The sequence below is a fragment of the Cajanus cajan genome, chromosome 10 (assembly GCF_000230855.2).
Source record: "Cajanus cajan strain Asha chromosome 10, NIPB_CcT2T_4, whole genome shotgun sequence".
Lineage (NCBI taxonomy): Eukaryota > Viridiplantae > Streptophyta > Magnoliopsida > Fabales > Fabaceae > Cajanus > Cajanus cajan.
Window position 1 is genome coordinate 38,222,912 of NC_138526.1, and position 19,358 is coordinate 38,242,269.

The window sequence follows — 19,358 nt, forward strand, 5'->3', positions numbered from 1 at the left end:
CAAATATATGAAAATGTAAAACTTATTAGCAAATTAACCAAACAAATTAAAAAATATATATTAATTAATAGCTATTAAATTTAAAATTCAAATAAATTAATAGTAATAATAACTAATAAATACTACATTTAAGTTTTATTAATTAATAGTTATTGATACTAATAATATTAATTACTAATAATACAATATTTGAAATTTAAATAAAAATTTTGTCAAAATTTTTAAAATAAAAATATATTATAAAATTATTAATAAAAATTACATTACAGGAAATGTTACATATAAGAGGAGGGTTCAAACGACACTGGTGTAACTTTTACTAAGTGTTATACTGCTCAATAACTTTATATTAAATGTGAATTTTGAAAATCAACCGTTAGATTGAAAGTTCATATCTCTTAGATCATATATATCAAATTTTATACTAAGCTAAGATGATTTGATACTTCATTCTCATAAAACAAAATTGACGTAATATATACATTTCAAAATATACTAAAATATAAACACTTTGATTACCTTCAAGTTGTTGTTCAATTTTAACAAAATTTGATATATATGATCTAAGAGATATGAACTTTCAATATAACAGTTAGATTTTCAAAATTCACATTTAATATAAAGTTATTGAGTGGTGTAACACTTAGTAAAAATTGTACCGGTATCATATATATATATATATATATATACACATATATAGGTCAAGACTTAATTTTAATCAAACAAATGCGACCTATATATCATTTAAGCCCAGTTGTATAATCTACCAATAGGCCTAATGCAATGTTATATTAGGCCTAACAAAGAAAACGATTTGAACTTGGAGGAATTTGAGTCTTGAGAATAGTAGTAACCAGTATAGTGTTTAAGATCATGACTGTCTAATAGGCATAGCCACTCAGTTTGGATCTTTAGTCCCACATCCTTCCTCAAATAATTAGTGTTCAAGGAAATTCAATTAAACATTTAATCAATAAATTCTTATCACACACAAAAAAAAACTATTAAAACGAACTAAAAAAATAAGAATAGTAAAATTATTGACAAAAAATTATTAAAAATCACAAATATATATAATTCTCGTTTATATTTTTTGAATTTTAACTAATAAAAATAATATAATAATAAATATATTAAAAAATGTTACTGCCATTGGTATGCGGCAGTTTAGGCCTTGTTGGGTAAAGTGCTTAGTTTTTGCATACACCTTTTTATGCCATTTGTCATTCCTCTTTTTCAATATAGTAGTCATTTTTCCAGAAATTTCATAAAAATCTCTTAAAATCTCTTTTTCACACCCGAAAGTATAGGAATTTTGAGTTATTTTTATTCTATATTCTAAAATAGTAAGGAAGCAAGGAGAGACTAGTATACCACATCACAAATGGCCATATGAAACCATGTACCAAAGTGATATATCAGTAGTGATGAGACAAGTGACAAAAAGAGAATGAACATATTATATACATACAACCATCTTCCGAGTAATGATTATAATTACTCTATCATAAGTTAAACATAAGGAAGACAAGGTCCCCCAGTATTCTAATACAGCTTAAGGTTGATAAGCTTTGCAAGAATGGCCATATATTAGAAATTGCAGCTGTAAGTGGAAGAAGAATACATGTGATGCGAGAAAGTGGAGGGAAGATTTCTGAGCTATAGAGTTAGCTAAAATGGCCACAGAGGGATACTAACTCCCTGTACAGGCAAAAAAGAATCAAATATTCTTAATCATGCTTTGCAGAATCAGGTTCTACAACTCAACGACCAGAAACAAATAATGAATTGGTTATCTGGCTCCCCTCAGCTTGGAGTCTTCTCATCTTTGCCTTGTCCAATCGAGCTCTTCGAACCGCCTCTTGGATATGGCGGTCGTGGTCCTTCAACATCTGATCCATGTTGCTTGATGGAACTAGCAAAGGACCAGAATAATGGATTTTATGACCCTTGGACCCATAACCAACCTGCAGGATTGCGAAAATGTTATAGAGTAAGCAAGCAAAACAACAACAAAGCCTTGTCAACCAAGTAAGATCGGCCACATAGATCACACGATGTTATTTGACTCGATTAAAGACCAAAGCAAGCAAAACATTTAAACAAAACTAAACCAAGGTATGCATATCAAGATAGGGAAGGAAGGAAACGAAGAAGTGTGCAACTACTTACAAGATTTGAGTCTTTGTTGCTGCCTCTCCCTTCTTCCTTTTGAGAACCATGTGCATGATGCTTCTGATCCTGCTCAGAGGCCTCCTTGAAGGATCCTGGGAACCTGCTTATTAGTTTTGGGGCCTCTGGTTGTGATGATCCAGACCTTTCTCTGCGATCGTCCGACAGCATACTCCTCCTTGCTGCAACTAAGCCTGAAACTGTTGATAAGTCACCCCCCATTGAAATCTTTGGAGCATCGTCCTGGTTCTTGCCAGCTTTAGCCCACGCAGCACGGTGAGTCAATGGACCTGAATGGGAGGCTCTTTTATGTTGATGAACCGGGGGATCCGCAATGACTCCTGCAGCTTGTGATGGTCTAGGGGGATCAATAGGAAATCCAGAGGCAACTTCTTCAGCATGAGGGTTAAACTTCTCACTCCTGCTCTGAGAATTAGCCTGCCCTTGTCTCTTCTGCAAAAAAAGGTTATTTATGCTTTCAACTAAAAGAAAAAAAAATGTTATCTAAATGAATGGAAACACAGAATGAAAAGAAGATAAAGGTATTCCAAAAGGGAATATGACAAAAATTCAGCAATCATCAGGAAAATAATATAAATATTCAGCAAAAGAGAAAAGCCAAAACAAATTTCAAGGACATGATACAAGAGTATAGTTTTCATCTTGTTCAGTGATCACTATTCCAGATTTAGCAAGTTGTGAGATAGTAAGAGCTGCTTCAAAGACATTTCCTTTACAAATAAATTTAAAAATGCCTAAGAAAACTTTAATCTCTTTTATTTTACTTCCTTCAGTCCTTTATATAAGAAACAAATGGGTATATCTTAGTCCTAATTATAAAAAAAAACAAGTATCTACTTTAAGATGTATTAATTGCTAATTTCTTTTTATGCCCTCATGCAAATGGATGCATTTATTGATCTATTAACAATAGAAGTTACACTCATTGGTAGAAAAAACACATCTCTTGAATTAAGTAGTGTCGACACTATTTAAACCAATCAATTCAAAGGATTTTTTGGAATAAAATTTAATTCTATGACATTATTAATGAAAATTAACTACCTTAACTACTTTTATTGGTTTTTATAAGTTAGTTATTTGTTTCTTACATAAAGGACCGAAGGGAGATTTTTTGTCAGTTCAACTTCTAAAATGCAGTCCACTTTGTGGGTTAAATCTTTCATAGTTTCTCCAAAATGCCACACAAATTAAATTGGAAGCATCAAGAAAAAGTTTATTTTGAAGAAGATATCCATGTAATTTAAAGATTAACTGATCTCAGCAAAAGGAACAATATCATACATAAAGGGCAATAACAAATCTCCATGGCCTAGATGGTAACAATAAGTATACCTGCATTGACAAGGCCAGTTCAGCATTGGCATCAGGTGCAGGAACCGCTCGTGATTCTCTTGCACCTCTTCTCTCAAGATCATGTCTCTGGCCCTTGCTTCCTGCTGCTCCTTGTCTGCAAACATCATAACCAAAATCCAAAACCATAAGCAAAATTCTGATATTTGCCTTTACAAAGAAGCACTCAAGGACAATGGATAAAAGAACCCACGTGATACAATAGAACTCATAAGCATCAGTCTGATTTTAAGAACAAGATATACTTCAGCTTAACTAATTGATAACTTCTGTATACACCATATCAAGAATCATAAGAAACCTAAAAAATATATTATCCTCTGCTGTATGTAACTTTTACTGTCTTGGGGCAGCCACACTATATGTGCCATGAATGGAAGTATTTTAAAAAGGAAAACAACAAAATGGATGCAAACTTGCAAGGGGGCAGGTTGTGTGTCAAAGGTTTACTCTAAACAGATACTAGAAGATTACTCTTTTCCATTTTGCCAAAGTTAATCATTGCATTTTGAAAAGAAAACCAAAATTCTGGACAAAAGAGATGCAACAACAATCACATGGATTATTTAATTAGAGAGTAATGATACACTTACAACAACTCATATAACAATTTGTATATCATTTTTGTGTCTATATCTTTCTATCACATTATTAATTACATATTAAACTTATCTCTCTCTCTCTTAATTTAACAATTTGTTGTACATATATCATTTCTCTTGATTAGATGACTTTAAAAAAATTGAAACCTACACACAGAGGCACCTTTCAAAAGTGAATTTTTTTTAAATACATTTGGAAGTACTGTATATAAACAACTAGAATTCCACGCAAAAATTGAACATACCTTCTAGCTTCTTCATCCCGCACTTTGGCATCAAATTCTTTGCTAGGAGGATACTTTGGCAAACTTGATGGATCACAAGGTAGAGGCTTTGTTGAGAAGAACTAAATTACAAGTAAACCAGCAGGAGAGAGTCAAGAGCAATGCATACTGAAGTTTGAAAACATTATTCTACTACCATAAATGCATGGCAAAACTTTAGTTGAGGAAGGATACTGAATAAATATCAACCAATAATTGATAAACAAATCAATTTTCTGTTATAAATATTAATTCTCTACCATATTAAGGTTTTAGAGACAATAGCAGCGTAAACATACAGTAAAACACAAGATAAAGAGTAAGAGATGATACAGGGGCAGGAATTTATTCATAGGATATGCGTATATGCACAGAGATGGCACAACAACATTTTCTGTATGCAACTTTTAGTGGAACCCACAACATAAGTTTGGAAAATAAGTTAAACCGATGGTTTTCCCAACACCAACATGAATATCCACTCTCAGTGTGTTGATAGAGATGCCTTGCATTAAGGAAAAAAAAATGAATAATATAAAAGACACTCAAGAATTTCACACCTCACTATTCAAAGCAGATGCTGAAGTTCCACGATCAGCAGGATCTATGGACAAAAGGGTCTCTATCAATTCTATTGCAGGTGCAGGAAAGTCCTTGAATGTTTCAGTAACACAACGCCTATAGGGCTGTTGAGGCTTAAATATTGTTGCATGAGGCAACTTTGATTTTCTCCAATAGTCCTCAGAAGGTGAACCACAAAGTTTAAAAATTTTATGCAATTGCTCCACCTACAAGACAGACAATTGTAGTTTCTAATTATTCTATAATACAACCAACCTATGAATGCATAACATCTTAAAATAATATGAATAAAATACTGTGAATAACATAAAAATATTCACAATATAGTTATTTTTAACAGATGAAAAGAAGGAAAATGCTCAAATTCCACATTTGAACTGAATCATCTAAGCTGGCATACCTCGGTTCTCCCAGGCATTATAGGCCTGCCAGCATACAGCTCAGCAAGAATGCAACCTGTACTCCATAAATCTACAGCAGTGCCATAATAAGTGGCTCCAAGCAAAAGCTCGGGCGGCCTATACCAAAGAGTGACAACTCGGCTTGTCAGTGGTTGAGCATGATTGGGATCAAAAAAGCTTGCCAAACCAAAGTCTGCAATTTTCAATATCCCATTGTTGTCAATCAGAAGGTTGGAACCCTTAATATCACGGTGCAGTACACCACAGCTGTGGCAGTGATCTAGCCCACGTAAAAGTTGCTGCATGTAACACTTAACCTGCCAAGTTCAAATAGGAAATTAAATATCTGTATTTTATTTTAATTTGTCTTGTAACATAGCATTCTGTTTCTTACTAGGCTTATCTTTGTCTTTCATCAAAATTCTCTCTCTAAATGTTAACACTTCACTTTTCAAACTCAGAAAGAATTAAAACTTGCCGATTCTTTTTCTTTCTCTTGTGTGTCTTGTAGCTTTTTTTGTCTTTAATTTTGTTAGTATTCAGTGAAAATTTTATGCTACATTTAGTTTCTTACACTTATTTTCTTTAGTCTCATTTTCTTTAGTCTCATTTTCAATGGCAAAAGAAAAAAAAAATTCTAAAAACTCATTTAGGAAGTAAATAGGAGTATCAGCTATTAGCTGATCGGGATAAAAAAAAAATCTTTAGGTTGAATATAACACCAAATAAAAATTAGAGGTGGTAATATTATCCCTGGAATACATGGTAGGTTACATTTGCAATAAAACTGGAAAAGAGAAATAAAGTATACGATGCTTCAGAAATTACCTGTGCTTCTGTAAACTTCAGCCCAGGATGTGAAGCAAGCCCAGCCAAGTCATGTTCCATGTACTCAAAAACAAGGTATAAGCTGCAAGACATCCTTGATGTAACCAAGCCTTCCAGTTTTATAACATTTGGATGATCAAGCCTTCGTAGAATATGAATTTCCCTTGCCATGAAGCGAACACTTTCAGGTTCAAGATTATCAAACCTAACTTTTTTCAGAGCAACAATCTTTCTTTGTTCAAGATCACGAGCTCTATAAACATTGCTGTAAGTTCCCTGTCCAATCTGCACATCACAGAGAAAAAATTACCATTCATAGCCAAAAAGCATACAGGAGATGTACTCACATAGAAGTAACATGAAATCAAGGAGAAAGATAACTGTAAAAATATCTGAAAAGTGAAAACTACAAGTAAGTGACCATCAATCTTAATTTTATCTCAAATACGTTAGGGCATGAATTTGGGAATATGTGACCATCAAACGTAAGTGGTAGTAACATAAAGAAGCATAACATCATTAGCATTTCAAATTTAAATTCAATCATTATAAAAATTCCAGATTTTTGTGTTAAATGATACATAATGAAATCGTAAAGATAACCACATGATTGGAAAGAGAATTCAGCTCAGCATCATGGCAACTTTTATACTCCAAACCAAAGAAGGTAGTGGGGAAAGTTGGGTGTTTGTTTGTTAGCTTTTAAAAAAACAGTTCAAAACTTTCATTACTAATTACAAAGTTATCTTCACTTTGCTTCCTGTTTTCGATAATTCGCAAAGGAGATAGAGAAAACAATGCTTGGGGCCTGATTAGTTTTAAGGAAATATTTCTATTTTCACTTTTCATAGCTAATTACAAAAAATGGCACATTGTGTTCACTTTTTTTTTTTTCCGTTTTCAAAAATTTATATAGGAAATAATAAATAAATAAATAAATAATATATAAACATACAAACAAAAAACATTTCCTTAAATTAAACAGGCCCTTGGTTTCTCCTTTTACACATTACCACCTCAGGCATAGAGTAGATTTTGGAAATGTAGACGACTAAAAGAAAAATGGGGGCAACAAGATCAGGAAAAAACTGTTAACATCACATAATTAAAGAAAATGAATTTAATTGTTTTTATCATTCAAATCAATACTGTACTGACAATTGCAAAAACTATAAGAAAGCAAAGACGGGAAAAGCAAATTAGCTGCATCAAACCAAAGCATTGCCACAATGTCATTAAGCAGACAGATAAACGAAAGAAGCATACTTTATCCAATTTCTCAAAAGAATCTGCACGCCGTGGCAGCCATCCCTTGATAGCCTCTCCAGCCACTGCAGCCAGCCATGAGGGCCATCCAGCTGCAACCTGCTCACCTTCCATTGCCTTGGGAACACTACCAATCCCTGGATGTTGTTGAGCAACAACAGCATATTCCATTTTCTCCCTTTTCCTATCAAAACTATCGCCTTGCACTCTAACAGAACCATTCCCTTGCTTATCAATCAATGCAGTTCTTCCATCATTGTTATCATATCTATCCTTTATCCGATTTGCTTCCACCCTCCTCGAAGAAGTCCCTCTAGATACACGCGATTCCGACACAGCCTTGCTCGTTAACCGCTCCCGTGGACTCTCCTTACTATCTTCAATGGCAGAGGGCTTGCAACACATGCAACCCATTATGCACACCAACCAACCAATCCTTTCTCTCACAAAACCAAGCTCCAATCTCAATATACTCACCCCTTTAATTGCATTTCCAGTATTCTATATTTCTATCCCACTATCCTCTTCTTCAGTACCCATAACCATCAAACTCAGCCACAAATCTTCCCAAATGTCACACAAAAAAATACACATAACATTAGCTACAGTACCAAGCCAGTATCCATCTCAACCCAAATTTTGCAACAGATCAGCAAACAAAACACATAATCCATCCATAAAACCCAAAGAATACGCACAATTTAACTAGCAGTTAAACCCTCAAATTCAACAAATCAAACCTCAAAAACCACTACTTTACTCTACCCAGCTGAAGCAAATACACTGATAACTTGAAAATGAGAGTTACTTGCACAACACAACAATTTTCTCAGTGCAAATCCTGCTAATTTACAATCCAGCAGATATCAAAGATAGCAAATTTACAACAATAGCCAGATCCTAAAAACCTTGTGAACGTGGATTTCCAACTTCTGATGATTTTCCGAGCACCCAAAGGGAAAGTGTGGAAAAGGGTAGCACTGAAACTCAGGAAGAGAAACATAGATTGGAGAAGGAAGCCATGGATCTAGGGCAAACAGGGTTGAGAGAACCGTGGAGTGTGTTTGGAAGATGAAGAAATGGGACTAACGTGGTAAAAAAAAATATATAGATACTCAATTATTTATGTAACATACTAGTAATGATAAATAATATTAAAAAAAAAATAGAACTTGGGGAAAAATATATTACATATTTAATGTTGTCGCGGCGCATATTTATGTTGCGAAGAGGGAGTGTCCCCTGCACTGCACAGCAGCTTTGTGTGAAGAGAGAGAGAGTGTCAAAGCCCAACGCATCAGGACATTCTTCTTCTTCATAACACACATCCACGCGCCTTGAATAGTATTGAAAAGTTTGGTGATCTTAAGTACCATACCATGCATTCTAAGCATAAAAGATATTGCTCTATCTACAAATTATAAATTAATTATAAAAATTATGTTGTGAAAATGTTTATATTGTTAATATGTTTTAACTTTTAATTCAATTTTATGTTTATTTACGAAGATATATTCCCTTAAAACATCTCTAATAGTGTAACTACGGTAGAATTGATTAATTCATTTTTTTTACCAGTTTTATAATGTGGCCAATTCTTGACAATAATTCAAAATTGCTGCTAATATTTTTTTATACATAAAATAGTAAAGATGTGATCACACTCCATAATTATTGAATAAAGAGTCGATAACATATTAAAAATTCTAAATAAAATATTATTGTCCACTTTTATCGATAGTTAAAATCAAGTATGATTCAAAATTTTATTTATTGAATTTTAATTGAGACTCACTTTTTGTCTATAATGTCAAAGAACCTCCAAAGGAAATTATAATTTTTTAATTTTCAATTATCTTTTATACTTATTTTTATGGAATTTTTATCATGTTCACAATACTTTTTTATTTGAATTTTAATTGTATTTTGAATCATTTTTTTTTAAATAATGTTTCAAAATTAAAAACAACCATTGTTTTAAAAGAATTAAATTAATCTAAATTTAAGAAATAAATGATCAAAATAAATATTTTAAAATATAAAAAACTAAAATAAATATAATAAATAAGATAAAAAACTAAAAATATAATTATATTTAATCTTATTGTAAATTTCCTTGATAACGAATTCGATTCTATAAAAAATATTTTGCATCAAATTAAGTAATCAATATAAAAACTACTTTAAACAATTAGAGTCAGCCTATTGATAAAATTTTGAGTACATGCTTGAACTTTATTATCGTGAATGCAGTAATTCTTACAAATAAAAAAAAACATAGAAACTACTCTCAATAATTTATTGTTTATCGTGAAACCTTTTGATGCAAATATAAAAATTAAATTCAGGGTGAGATCCTCCCCATATCTCTTTTTAAAATAATTATACAAGATTTCCATTTTGCATTATAGGAAGAGGTGAGATGTTCATCTTTTAGTCCTAAAAAAAATCTTCATCCTTTCCTTAAAAAAATATCCATCCTCAATTTTTATGTAATTTTGATCCTTAATTTACGGTTTGTATATTTTAAACATTGGTTTTTTTAAGGTATTCGAGATTAAGGTATATGAATTGAATTTGAACTATAAATAATATGTTTGATGAATTGAATTTGTACTGTAAATAATATTTTTTCGGTGTATAGAACTATAAATAATATGCTTAATGAAGTTATAAGCATTTGTATCCGAGCATTAATTTTTGATCTCTATTGTCATCGTGAAATAATTGTTTTTTTAGAACGAAATAATTGTTTTTAAATAAATACATTTAAAAATTTCTAAATATTTAATTTTGAAGAATAAAGCGTTGTAGGATTCTTTTGAGTTTTGAGTAGCTGATTCATGTGACGTTTTCTCAATCGTTAGGGCTCTTTTTTCACGTTCATCACTGTATTCTTATTATTATATGTACTTTTATTTTTATTTTCAAACTATAAAAAGGTAATAATTTCAGATTAACCAGAAATCTGACATCTCATGTGCATTATTCAGCTTGAAAAGTCAAAGACAAAGACACAATTGTGACCTGTTTTTGGAATTTTCAAGACTCAACTCATCGCGAGACAAAGAGGAACACGACCTAGATTGTTAATAGGAGACAAATGTCCTGTTAAAATTTGACATATGCAACTTATTTTCTATATACCACTGGGGTCGAGCTATGTTGTTTCTATGTATAGCTATTGTATATGTAAGTATAACATGTATTTGAATAAAAGTTGAATTTAACTCATTTTTATTTTAAGATAATAGTTTTGTGAATAAAATATAAGTTTAATTTAACTCATTTTTATTTTAAAGTAATAATTTGTTACTGTACTGTCCATGCTGTGAAGCCGAGCTCCGAGCTTGACATCACAATGCAAGATGACCTCGAGCAGGCGCTACGCGACGTCAGCTCGGCATTTAAGTAAATCATAACTGATCTCAAGGGATCTCACTCCAGACGAGATCCCTTATCTAATCTTATCATATCTTATCTCAAGATCTTATCATATCTTATCTCAAGATCTTATCATATCTTATCTCAGGCCCAAGGCCCAAAGCAACCCTAATTCACATTAAGGTACGTGCATTACTTATACGAGATTCATACTCCCACAAACACTAACTTTGGCATCGGAGTCTCTTTTGCAGGTACCTCCCCCATCTTGGAGCACCAATACATCAAGCAAAGGAGGCTCACCGATCTTACTGGACGGATCACCCCTATGGTCAAATTTCGGTAAGAACATTTGGCGCCCACCGTGGGGCCGATCAAGACCAGCTCTTATCGGCCATTCTTATAGTTTTCACTAGAAGCCATAACAGACGCGCAACAGACGACCTAGATCGCTCAACTACCATGGATAGTGATGCAACAACATTGAGGAGGCTGATCGACCAGGTCGAACAGATGCGGAAACAACACGCCGCCGACCTACAAAGCATGCGTGCCAAGCACGAAACTGATCTAGCGGCAATGCGTACCGCTAATGAAGCCGACCTAGCGGCACTACGCGCCGAGAACGAGCGCATTCGCACCCAACTCCCTCGGCGTCCCTCAAATCAACCCCCTCCGCAGAGTAACCTGAATAAGGACGAAAGGCACTCAGTTTCACAACCGCCAACAGCGGCTAGGGCACCGACTCCCAAGCCTCCCACACATCGGTCTCACGCGCCGACGAACAGGTCGACGCACGACGTCAGCAAAGCCCCCGCCCACGGCACGGGGAATCAGACGACCTTCCGCCGCCATCCTTTCGTGGACGGTATCATGGAGACACCTCTCCCCTTTGGGTGGAAGCCCTTCCACCTCGACCGCTACGACGACACAACCGACCCGGACGAGCATATCGATCTATACACCACCTAGGTAAACCTCTATACTAATGAGGATGCTATACTGAGCAGGGTTTTTCCAACCTCGCTCAAGGGGGCCGCACTCAACTGGTATACCCAGCTACCCGCCGAGTCAATTGACAGCTTCGGCACCCTGGTCAGACAGTTCACAGCGCAGTATGCGACAAGTCGGCCTCATCACATAACGTCAGCTGCTCTGGCCAGCCTCAGACAGAGCGATGACGAATCACTGAGGGCGTTCATGGAACGCTTTAGCAATATCCCGAGGTCGCCCTACACGCCATGCTCATGGCGCTCAAGCCTGGACCTTTTGTGGACAGCCTGTGTCGACGATCTCCTCTTGATATGGACGAACTTCGTGCCCGAGCTGCAGGGTACATTCAAATGGAAGAGCACTCTGCTTTTCGTAACCAGGTTCGCGACAAACCATAAGGAAAGCAAGACCAAGGTCAGGCCACAAACATCTAAAGTTGGCGACCTTGTTTGGTGGGGTGAGGGAGGCAAGAATAGACCCTTACAAAGGAAAATTTGGAACCTGGAATTCCACCCACCTCAAATTTTACTTCTCTTAACTTGTAAATTCAGGTGATCTTTTTCCTCCTCAGCCTTTTTTTCCCACTAAAGAAAAGGGTTTTTGGCCAAGGAAGGTTTTAACGAGGCACACCTAAGAAATAAATCAATAAAGCAACTCCACTCCCATACATTTTTTATATTAGCACATTAACCATGACGACTTGCCGAGGTCGAATACGAACCTCGTTGAAATTATAAGGTCGAGCACGAACCTTAAATACTCTTATCCGAGGTCGAGTCCGAACCTCGTTGAAATTGTAAGGTCGAGCACGAACCTTAAATACTCTTATCCGAGGTCGAGTAACCTCGTTGAAATTGTAAGGTCGAGCACGAACCTTAAATACTCTTATCCGAGGTCGAGTCCGAACCTCGTTGAAATTGTAAGGTCGAGCACGAACCTTAAATACTCTTATCCGAGGTCGAGTCCGAACCTCGTTGAAATTGTAAGGTCGAGCACGAACCTTAAATACTCTTATCCGAGGTCGAGTCCGAACGTCGTTGAAATTGTAAGGTCGAGCACGAACCTTAAATACTCTTATCCGAGGTCGAGTCCGAACCTCGTTGAAATTGTAAGGTCGAGCACGAACCTTAAATACTCTTATCCGAGGTCGAGCCCGAACCTCGTTGAAATTATAAGGTCGAGCACGAACCTTAAATACTCTTATATGAGGTCGAGTCCGAACCTCGTTGAAATTGTAAGGTCGAGCACGAACCTTAAATACTCTTATCCGAGGTCGAGTCCGAACCTCGTTGAAATTATAAGGTCGAGCACGAACCTTAAATACTCTTATCCGAGGTCGAGTCCGAACCTCCTTGAAATTGTAAGATCGAGCACGAACCTTAAATACTCTTATCCGAGGTCGAGTCCGAACCTCGTTGAAATTGTAAGGTCGAGCACGAACCTTAAATACTCTTATCCAAGGTCGAGTCCGAACCTCATTGAAATTGTAAGGTCGAGCACGAACCTTAAATACTCTTATCCGAGGTCGAGTCCGAACCTCGTTGAAATTATAAGGTCGAGCACGAACCTTAAATTCTCTTATCCGAGGTCGAGTCCGAACCTCGTTGAAATTATAAGGTCGAGCACGAACCTTAAATACTCTTATCCGAGGTCAAGTCCGAACCTCGTTGAAATTGTAAGGTCGAGCACGAACCTTAAATACTCTTATCCAAGGTCGAGTCCGAACCTCGTTGAAATTGTAAGGTCGAGCACGAACCTTAAATACTCTTATCCGAGGTCGAGTCTGAACCTCGTTGAAATTATAAGATCGAGCACGAACCTTAAATACTCTTATCCGAGGTCGAATTCGAACCTCGTTGAAATTGTAAGGTCGAGCACGAACCTTAAGTACTTTTATCCGAGGTCGAGTCCGAACCTCGTTGAAATTATAAGGTCGAGCACGAACCTTAAATACTCTTATCCGAGGTCGAGTCCGAACCTCGTTGAAATTATAAGGTCGAGCACGAACCTTAAATACTCTTATCCGAGGTCGAGTCCGAACCTCGTTGAAATTGTAAGGTCGAGCACGAACCTTAAATACTCTTATCCAAGGTCGAGTCCGAACCTCGTTGAAATTGTAAGGTCGAGCACGAACCTTAAATACTCTTATCCGAGGTCGAGTCCGAACCTCGTTGAAATTATAAGGTCGAGCATGAACCTTAAATACTCTTATCCGAGGTCGAATTCGAACCTCGTTGAAATTGTAAGGTCGAGCACGAACCTTAAATACTCTTATCCGAGGTCGAGTCCGAACCTCGTTGAAATTGTAAGGTCGAGCACGAACCTTAAATACTCTTATCCAAGGTCGAGTCCGAACCTCGTTGAAATGGTAAGGTCGAGCACGAACCTTAAATACTCTTATCCGAGGTCGAGTCCGAACCTCGTTGAAATTATAAGGTCGAGCACGAACCTTAAATACTCTTATCCGAGGTCGAGTCCGAACCTCGTTGAAATTGTAAGGTCGAGCACAAACCTTAAATACTCTTATCCGATGTCGAGTCCGAACCTCGTTGAAATTGTAAGGTCGAGCACGAACCTTAAATACTCTTATCCGAGGTCGAATTCGAACCTCATTAAAGTTCATCTAACTTTAGGTCGAATACGAACCTCAATACTCTCATCCGAGGTCGAATCTGAACCTCGTTAAGAGTTCATCCAACTTTAGTTTGAGGTCGAATACGAACCTCAATACTCTCATCCGAGGTCGAATCCGAACCTCGTTAAAAGTTTATCCAACTTTAGTTTGAGGTCGAATACGAACCTCAATACTCTCATCCGAGGTCGAGTCCGAACCTCGAGATCACATTTTCTTAACCAAGGTCGAGTTCGAACCTTGATATGCCAAGGTCGGGTCCGAACCTTGAGATCACATTTTATTAACCAAGGTCGAGTTCGAACCTCGAGATCACATTTTCTTAACCAAGGCTCAAACTTGGTTCAAGTTCGAGCCTTGATATGCCAAGGTCGGGTCCGAACCGTGAGATCACATTTTATTAACCAAGGTCGAGTTCGAACCTTGATATGCCAAGGTCGGGTCCGAACCGTGAGATCACATTTTATTAACCAAGGTCGAGTTCGAACCTTGATATGCCAAGGTCGGGTCCGAACCTTGAGATCACATTTTATTAACCAAGGTCGAGTTCGAACCTTGATATGCCGAGGTCGAGTCCGAACCTCGAGATCACATTTTCTTAACCAAGGTTCAAGTTCGAACCTTGATATGTCAAGGTCGAGTTCGAACCTTGATATGCCGAGGTCGAGTCCGAACCTCGAGATCACATTTTCTTAACCAATGTCGAGTTCGAACCTTGATATGCCGAGGTCAAGTCCGAACCTCGAACTCACATTTTCTTAACCAAGGTCGAGTTCGAACCTTGTTATGCCGAGGTCGAGTCTGAACCTCGAGATCACATTTTCTTAACCAAGGTCGAGTTCGAACCTTGATATGCCAAGGTCGAGTCCGAACCTTGATATGACATCTACTTAACAAGGTCGAGCTCGAACCTTCAAACAACAAATTTGGGAGCTCCTCAGAAGCCCCTTCGCTCTTACATCACTCGGTGCTTGGGGGGCAAGTGTACTGGCCAGCCAAGTTGCCGACTTGTCCCTCACCAATCCATTGGCTCAATCAAAGATTTACCAGCCTGACCAAGCAGTAAACCCATCATTGCCGAGTTCCTCAGCTCGGCCATGAAACATGGACATCGGAATACCACATTGGCCCAAAGAGGACACGTCATGAAACAGATAAAAATACAATCTTGTTACCATGCCGCCTACACGTTCTCGAGAACGAGGCGACAGTTGCAACACAAGGCATCTTCACAGGCAAGCATGCGCAAAAGGTCACTCCCCTCCAACGAGCTCAGTCTTAACTCCTCGACCTATGGTCTTCGGAGCTCGGGGGGCTAGTGTACTGTTCGTGCTGTGAAGCCGAGCTCCGAGCTCGACATCACAACGCAAGATGACCTCGAGCACGCGCTACGCGACATCAGCTCGGCATTTAAGTAGATCATAACTGATCTCAAGGGATCTCGCTCCATACGAGATCCCTTATCTAATCTTATCATATCTTATCTCAAGATCTTATCATATCTTATCTCAAGATCTTATCATATCTTATCTCAAGATCTTATCATATCTTATCTCAGGCCCAAGGCCCAAAGCAACCCTAATTCACACTAAGGTACGTGCATTACTTATACGAGATTCATACTCCCACAAACACTAACTTTGGCATCAGAGTCTCTTTTGCAGGTACCTCCCCCATCTTGGAGCACCAATACATCAAGCAAAAGAGGCTCACCGATCTTACTGGACGAATCACCCCTATGGTCAAATTCCGGTAAGAACAGTTACTTTTATATTTCATGCACTAAAATGTGAAAATATATATTTTAATATTTTAAAAGAATGATCAAACACACTCATACTCATAAGTAGTTAATTATGCATTCAATAAATAATGTGTACATGTGAGAAAAAGATATAAAAAAGTAGAGTATAAATAAGAATATTTATTAAATTTGTGTAAAAAAAATTATAATAAAAAGGTCTTAAAAAGATAGAGACAAAAAAAAATAGTTAAAGAATCAAGTAAATACATATAAATAAAATGAGACTTTTATACTTGTGAAAATTTTCCATTCTACATGTATTCTAACAAATTGTAAGAAATATTTATTGTGTATATACATCAAACTATTAGATATTATATTTTTCAATAACGTAGACATTGGTAAATAGTAACAAATCGTAAAATTTGTCAAGTGAAACTATAGCACTTTAAGTCGTAAAGTATTGCTGCAAATTTCATTAATTATATGTTTTTGTGTTAAATCGTTGTTTTGTGTAGAGGAATCTTTGAATTCGATGATTCCTTGTGAGTTTAGGTAGTTTTGGGGATTCTTTTAGACAAATGTTCAATTTGACCCTGAGGAGGAAAATATATAAGGTTTCTGTTTAGAATTGAATTTCATAAGTTTCGTTCTTCAAAAATTTTAGAGAGAGGATCCTATATATATATATATATATATATATATATATATATATAGAGAGAGAGAGAGAGAGAGAGAGAGACTTTGAGACCCTAACTTATTCTTCTTCTTTTAGGCTCTCTGAACCAATGAGATCAGTTGTTAGGTGTTAACTCACATCCTTGGAGTCGTGCATCTATGTTGTTAAGACGTACAAAACTCATTTCTTCTTCTTTTACCTTAGTTTAGCTCGACCAATAGGCAAATGAAGCTAGATTCTTGTGTTTGGTTGAATTGTTGAGTGGTTCAGTGATTCAAGAGTTTAATGTTGTTTTGAATCTATGAAATTCATAGTTGTGTTGGTTGATTTTGAGTTGGTTAAAATGTTGGAACTAGGGTTTTGGTTTCTTAGATGTATCTTGATATCAATTGATGAATTGATCAAATGATGTGTTACATGTTGGGAATGAGACTAAAATTAAGATTGTTCTTACCGGAAATCTGCCGTAGAGGTGATTCGCCGGGTAAGATCGGTGAGCCTCCTTCACGGGTACGCTGGTGTTCCAAGATGGGGGTGGTACCTGCGAAAGAGACTCCGATGTTAAAGTTAGTGTTTGTGGGAGTATGAGTCTCGTATAAATAATGCACATACCTTTGTGTGAATTAGGGTTGTGTTGGGCCTTGGGCCTGAGATCTGTTATGATCTTATTAGATAGTAGATCTCGTCTGGAGCGAGATTCCCGAGATCAGTTATGATCTGATTAGATTGCAGATCTCATCTGGAGCGAGATCTCCGAGATTAGTTATGATCTGATTGGATTGCGGATCTCGCTTAGGCCAAGATCTCCCAGTGCGTGCCCGAGGTTATTCCACGTTGTGATACCGAGCTCGAGCTCGGCATGGCAGTACGGATAGTACATTAGCCCCCCGAGCTCCGAAGACCGTAGGTCGAGGAGTTAAGTCCGAGCTCGTCAAGTGGCTGTGGCCCTTCGCGTACATCTGCCTGTCGAGATGCCATGTGTCATAATGTTCATACCGTAAGTCCGTTGTCATCGTTAGGGTCACCGCATCCGAGGTATTGTCCGCTTTGGCGCTCGTTGGGCCGTCACGGTTTTGTCCTTGAAAAGGCGCCTCGGTGGGTTAAGGAGGAAGAGTGTTTGTAAACTACCCTTAGCCTCGACTCCTAAGCGATGTGGGACTTTTAGGCATACCGGAACAAGCCCCCCAGTCGATGCTAAGGGGCGAGAGTGGCCTGGGCCCTCCTTCTAGCGTCAATGTTCCTACCGTAAGTCCGCTGTCATCGTTAGGGTCACCGCATCCGAGGTATTATCCGCTTTGGCGCTCGTTGGGCCGTCACGGTTTTGTCCTTGAAAAGGCACCTCGGTGGGTTAAGGGGGAAGAGTGTTTGTAAACTACCCTTAGCCTCGACTCCTTAGCGATGTGGGACTTTTAGGCATACCGGAACAAAGATGTATGAAGTATGTATGCGAGTCATTGGGTGTTGCATGTTGTGGAATTGCTAATTTTCAAGGGCTTTGAGGTGATTTTGTGTTTTACATTGGTGTAGAATGCTCATCACATCGGGTGTGCTTTCAAGGCATTGAGCGCAATTTCAACATAAAGCCCTCTTTCTTGCTCACACGGGGCATAGGATTGGTGGCGTCGGACATGAGAAGAGAGAATTGTCTCGGCTTAGCTTAGGACTAGGCATGAAACTTCACCACGTCGAACATGAAGTCCCAAGGGTCTTTCCCTAATCCACATTGGGTGCTGGTTGTGTAGTGTCGAGCATGGATGAGCCAAAAAATCCCTTGCCTTGATGGCGTTGGGTATTGGTTGTGTGACGTCGGGTGCTGGTTGCTAAATGAAAATTAGTTATTTAATTTCAAAAATTGTGAACATAAGTAGAATGAATTTATTTATTGCATGATTTAAGTTTTATGTGTTGTTTATTCTATATACATTGGTATAGGATGATATTTAGAGATGATTAATGGTTGCAAGTTGAAAGTTGATTGAGTTAAGTCATATGTGGTGTAGTTGTGTAGCTATGTTGAAGATGTTTTATCCATGAGGTTGTTGTGTTGTTGAGATGATAAATATTGAGAATGCTTTAGGAATTTATACATGGTATTGAAAGTTGTGTTGATCAAACTAAGATTATATGAGAGTTTGTTTTAAAATTGCATGTGTCATTGTGTGAATATTTTGTTGTGAAGTTTTGAAAGCCCAATTTATGTTGAAAACCCTTTTATGGAAGTTGACCTTTGAAGTGGAAAGTTGTGTCTCCTTTAGGACCTTAGTTAACGTGGTATGAGGAACAAGTCGAAGCATATGTGTAAAAAACAACCAAACTTTGAGTGAAGTACAAGGTTGGGGATGAAAGTCCTTAACAAGATATCAGAAGGGTGTAGTATTTAGAGGATAATCGATAGACCTACATCGTAAGTGGCTTAGTTACACTAGTTAATGTCATGG

The 19,358-nt window shown here is 37.2% G+C and overlaps 1 protein-coding gene across 2 annotated transcripts; it reads right to left on the reverse strand.

The window, feature by feature from the left end:
• Positions 1–1,437: 1,437 nt before the first annotated feature.
• LOC109805593 (Protein kinase superfamily protein) lies at positions 1,438–8,834 on the reverse strand. Of its 2 annotated transcripts, none has more exons than XM_020367742.3 (9): positions 8,680–8,834; positions 7,489–8,051; positions 6,223–6,507; positions 5,394–5,711; positions 4,972–5,199; positions 4,394–4,494; positions 3,529–3,643; positions 2,173–2,625; positions 1,438–1,967 (listed from the first exon to the last, which is right to left on the reverse strand). In XM_020367742.3, exons 2-9 carry the CDS (start codon positions 7,900–7,902, stop codon positions 1,764–1,766), a joined length of 2,118 nt encoding a protein of 705 aa, XP_020223331.1. In that variant the 5' UTR covers positions 7,903–8,051; positions 8,680–8,834; the 3' UTR covers positions 1,438–1,763. The 2 variants fall into 2 exon arrangements, with proteins under 2 accessions (XP_020223331.1, XP_020223333.1); XM_020367744.3 differs by lacking the exon at positions 8,680–8,834 and adding an exon at positions 8,397–8,654.
• Between the last annotated feature and the right edge of the window lie 10,524 nt (positions 8,835–19,358).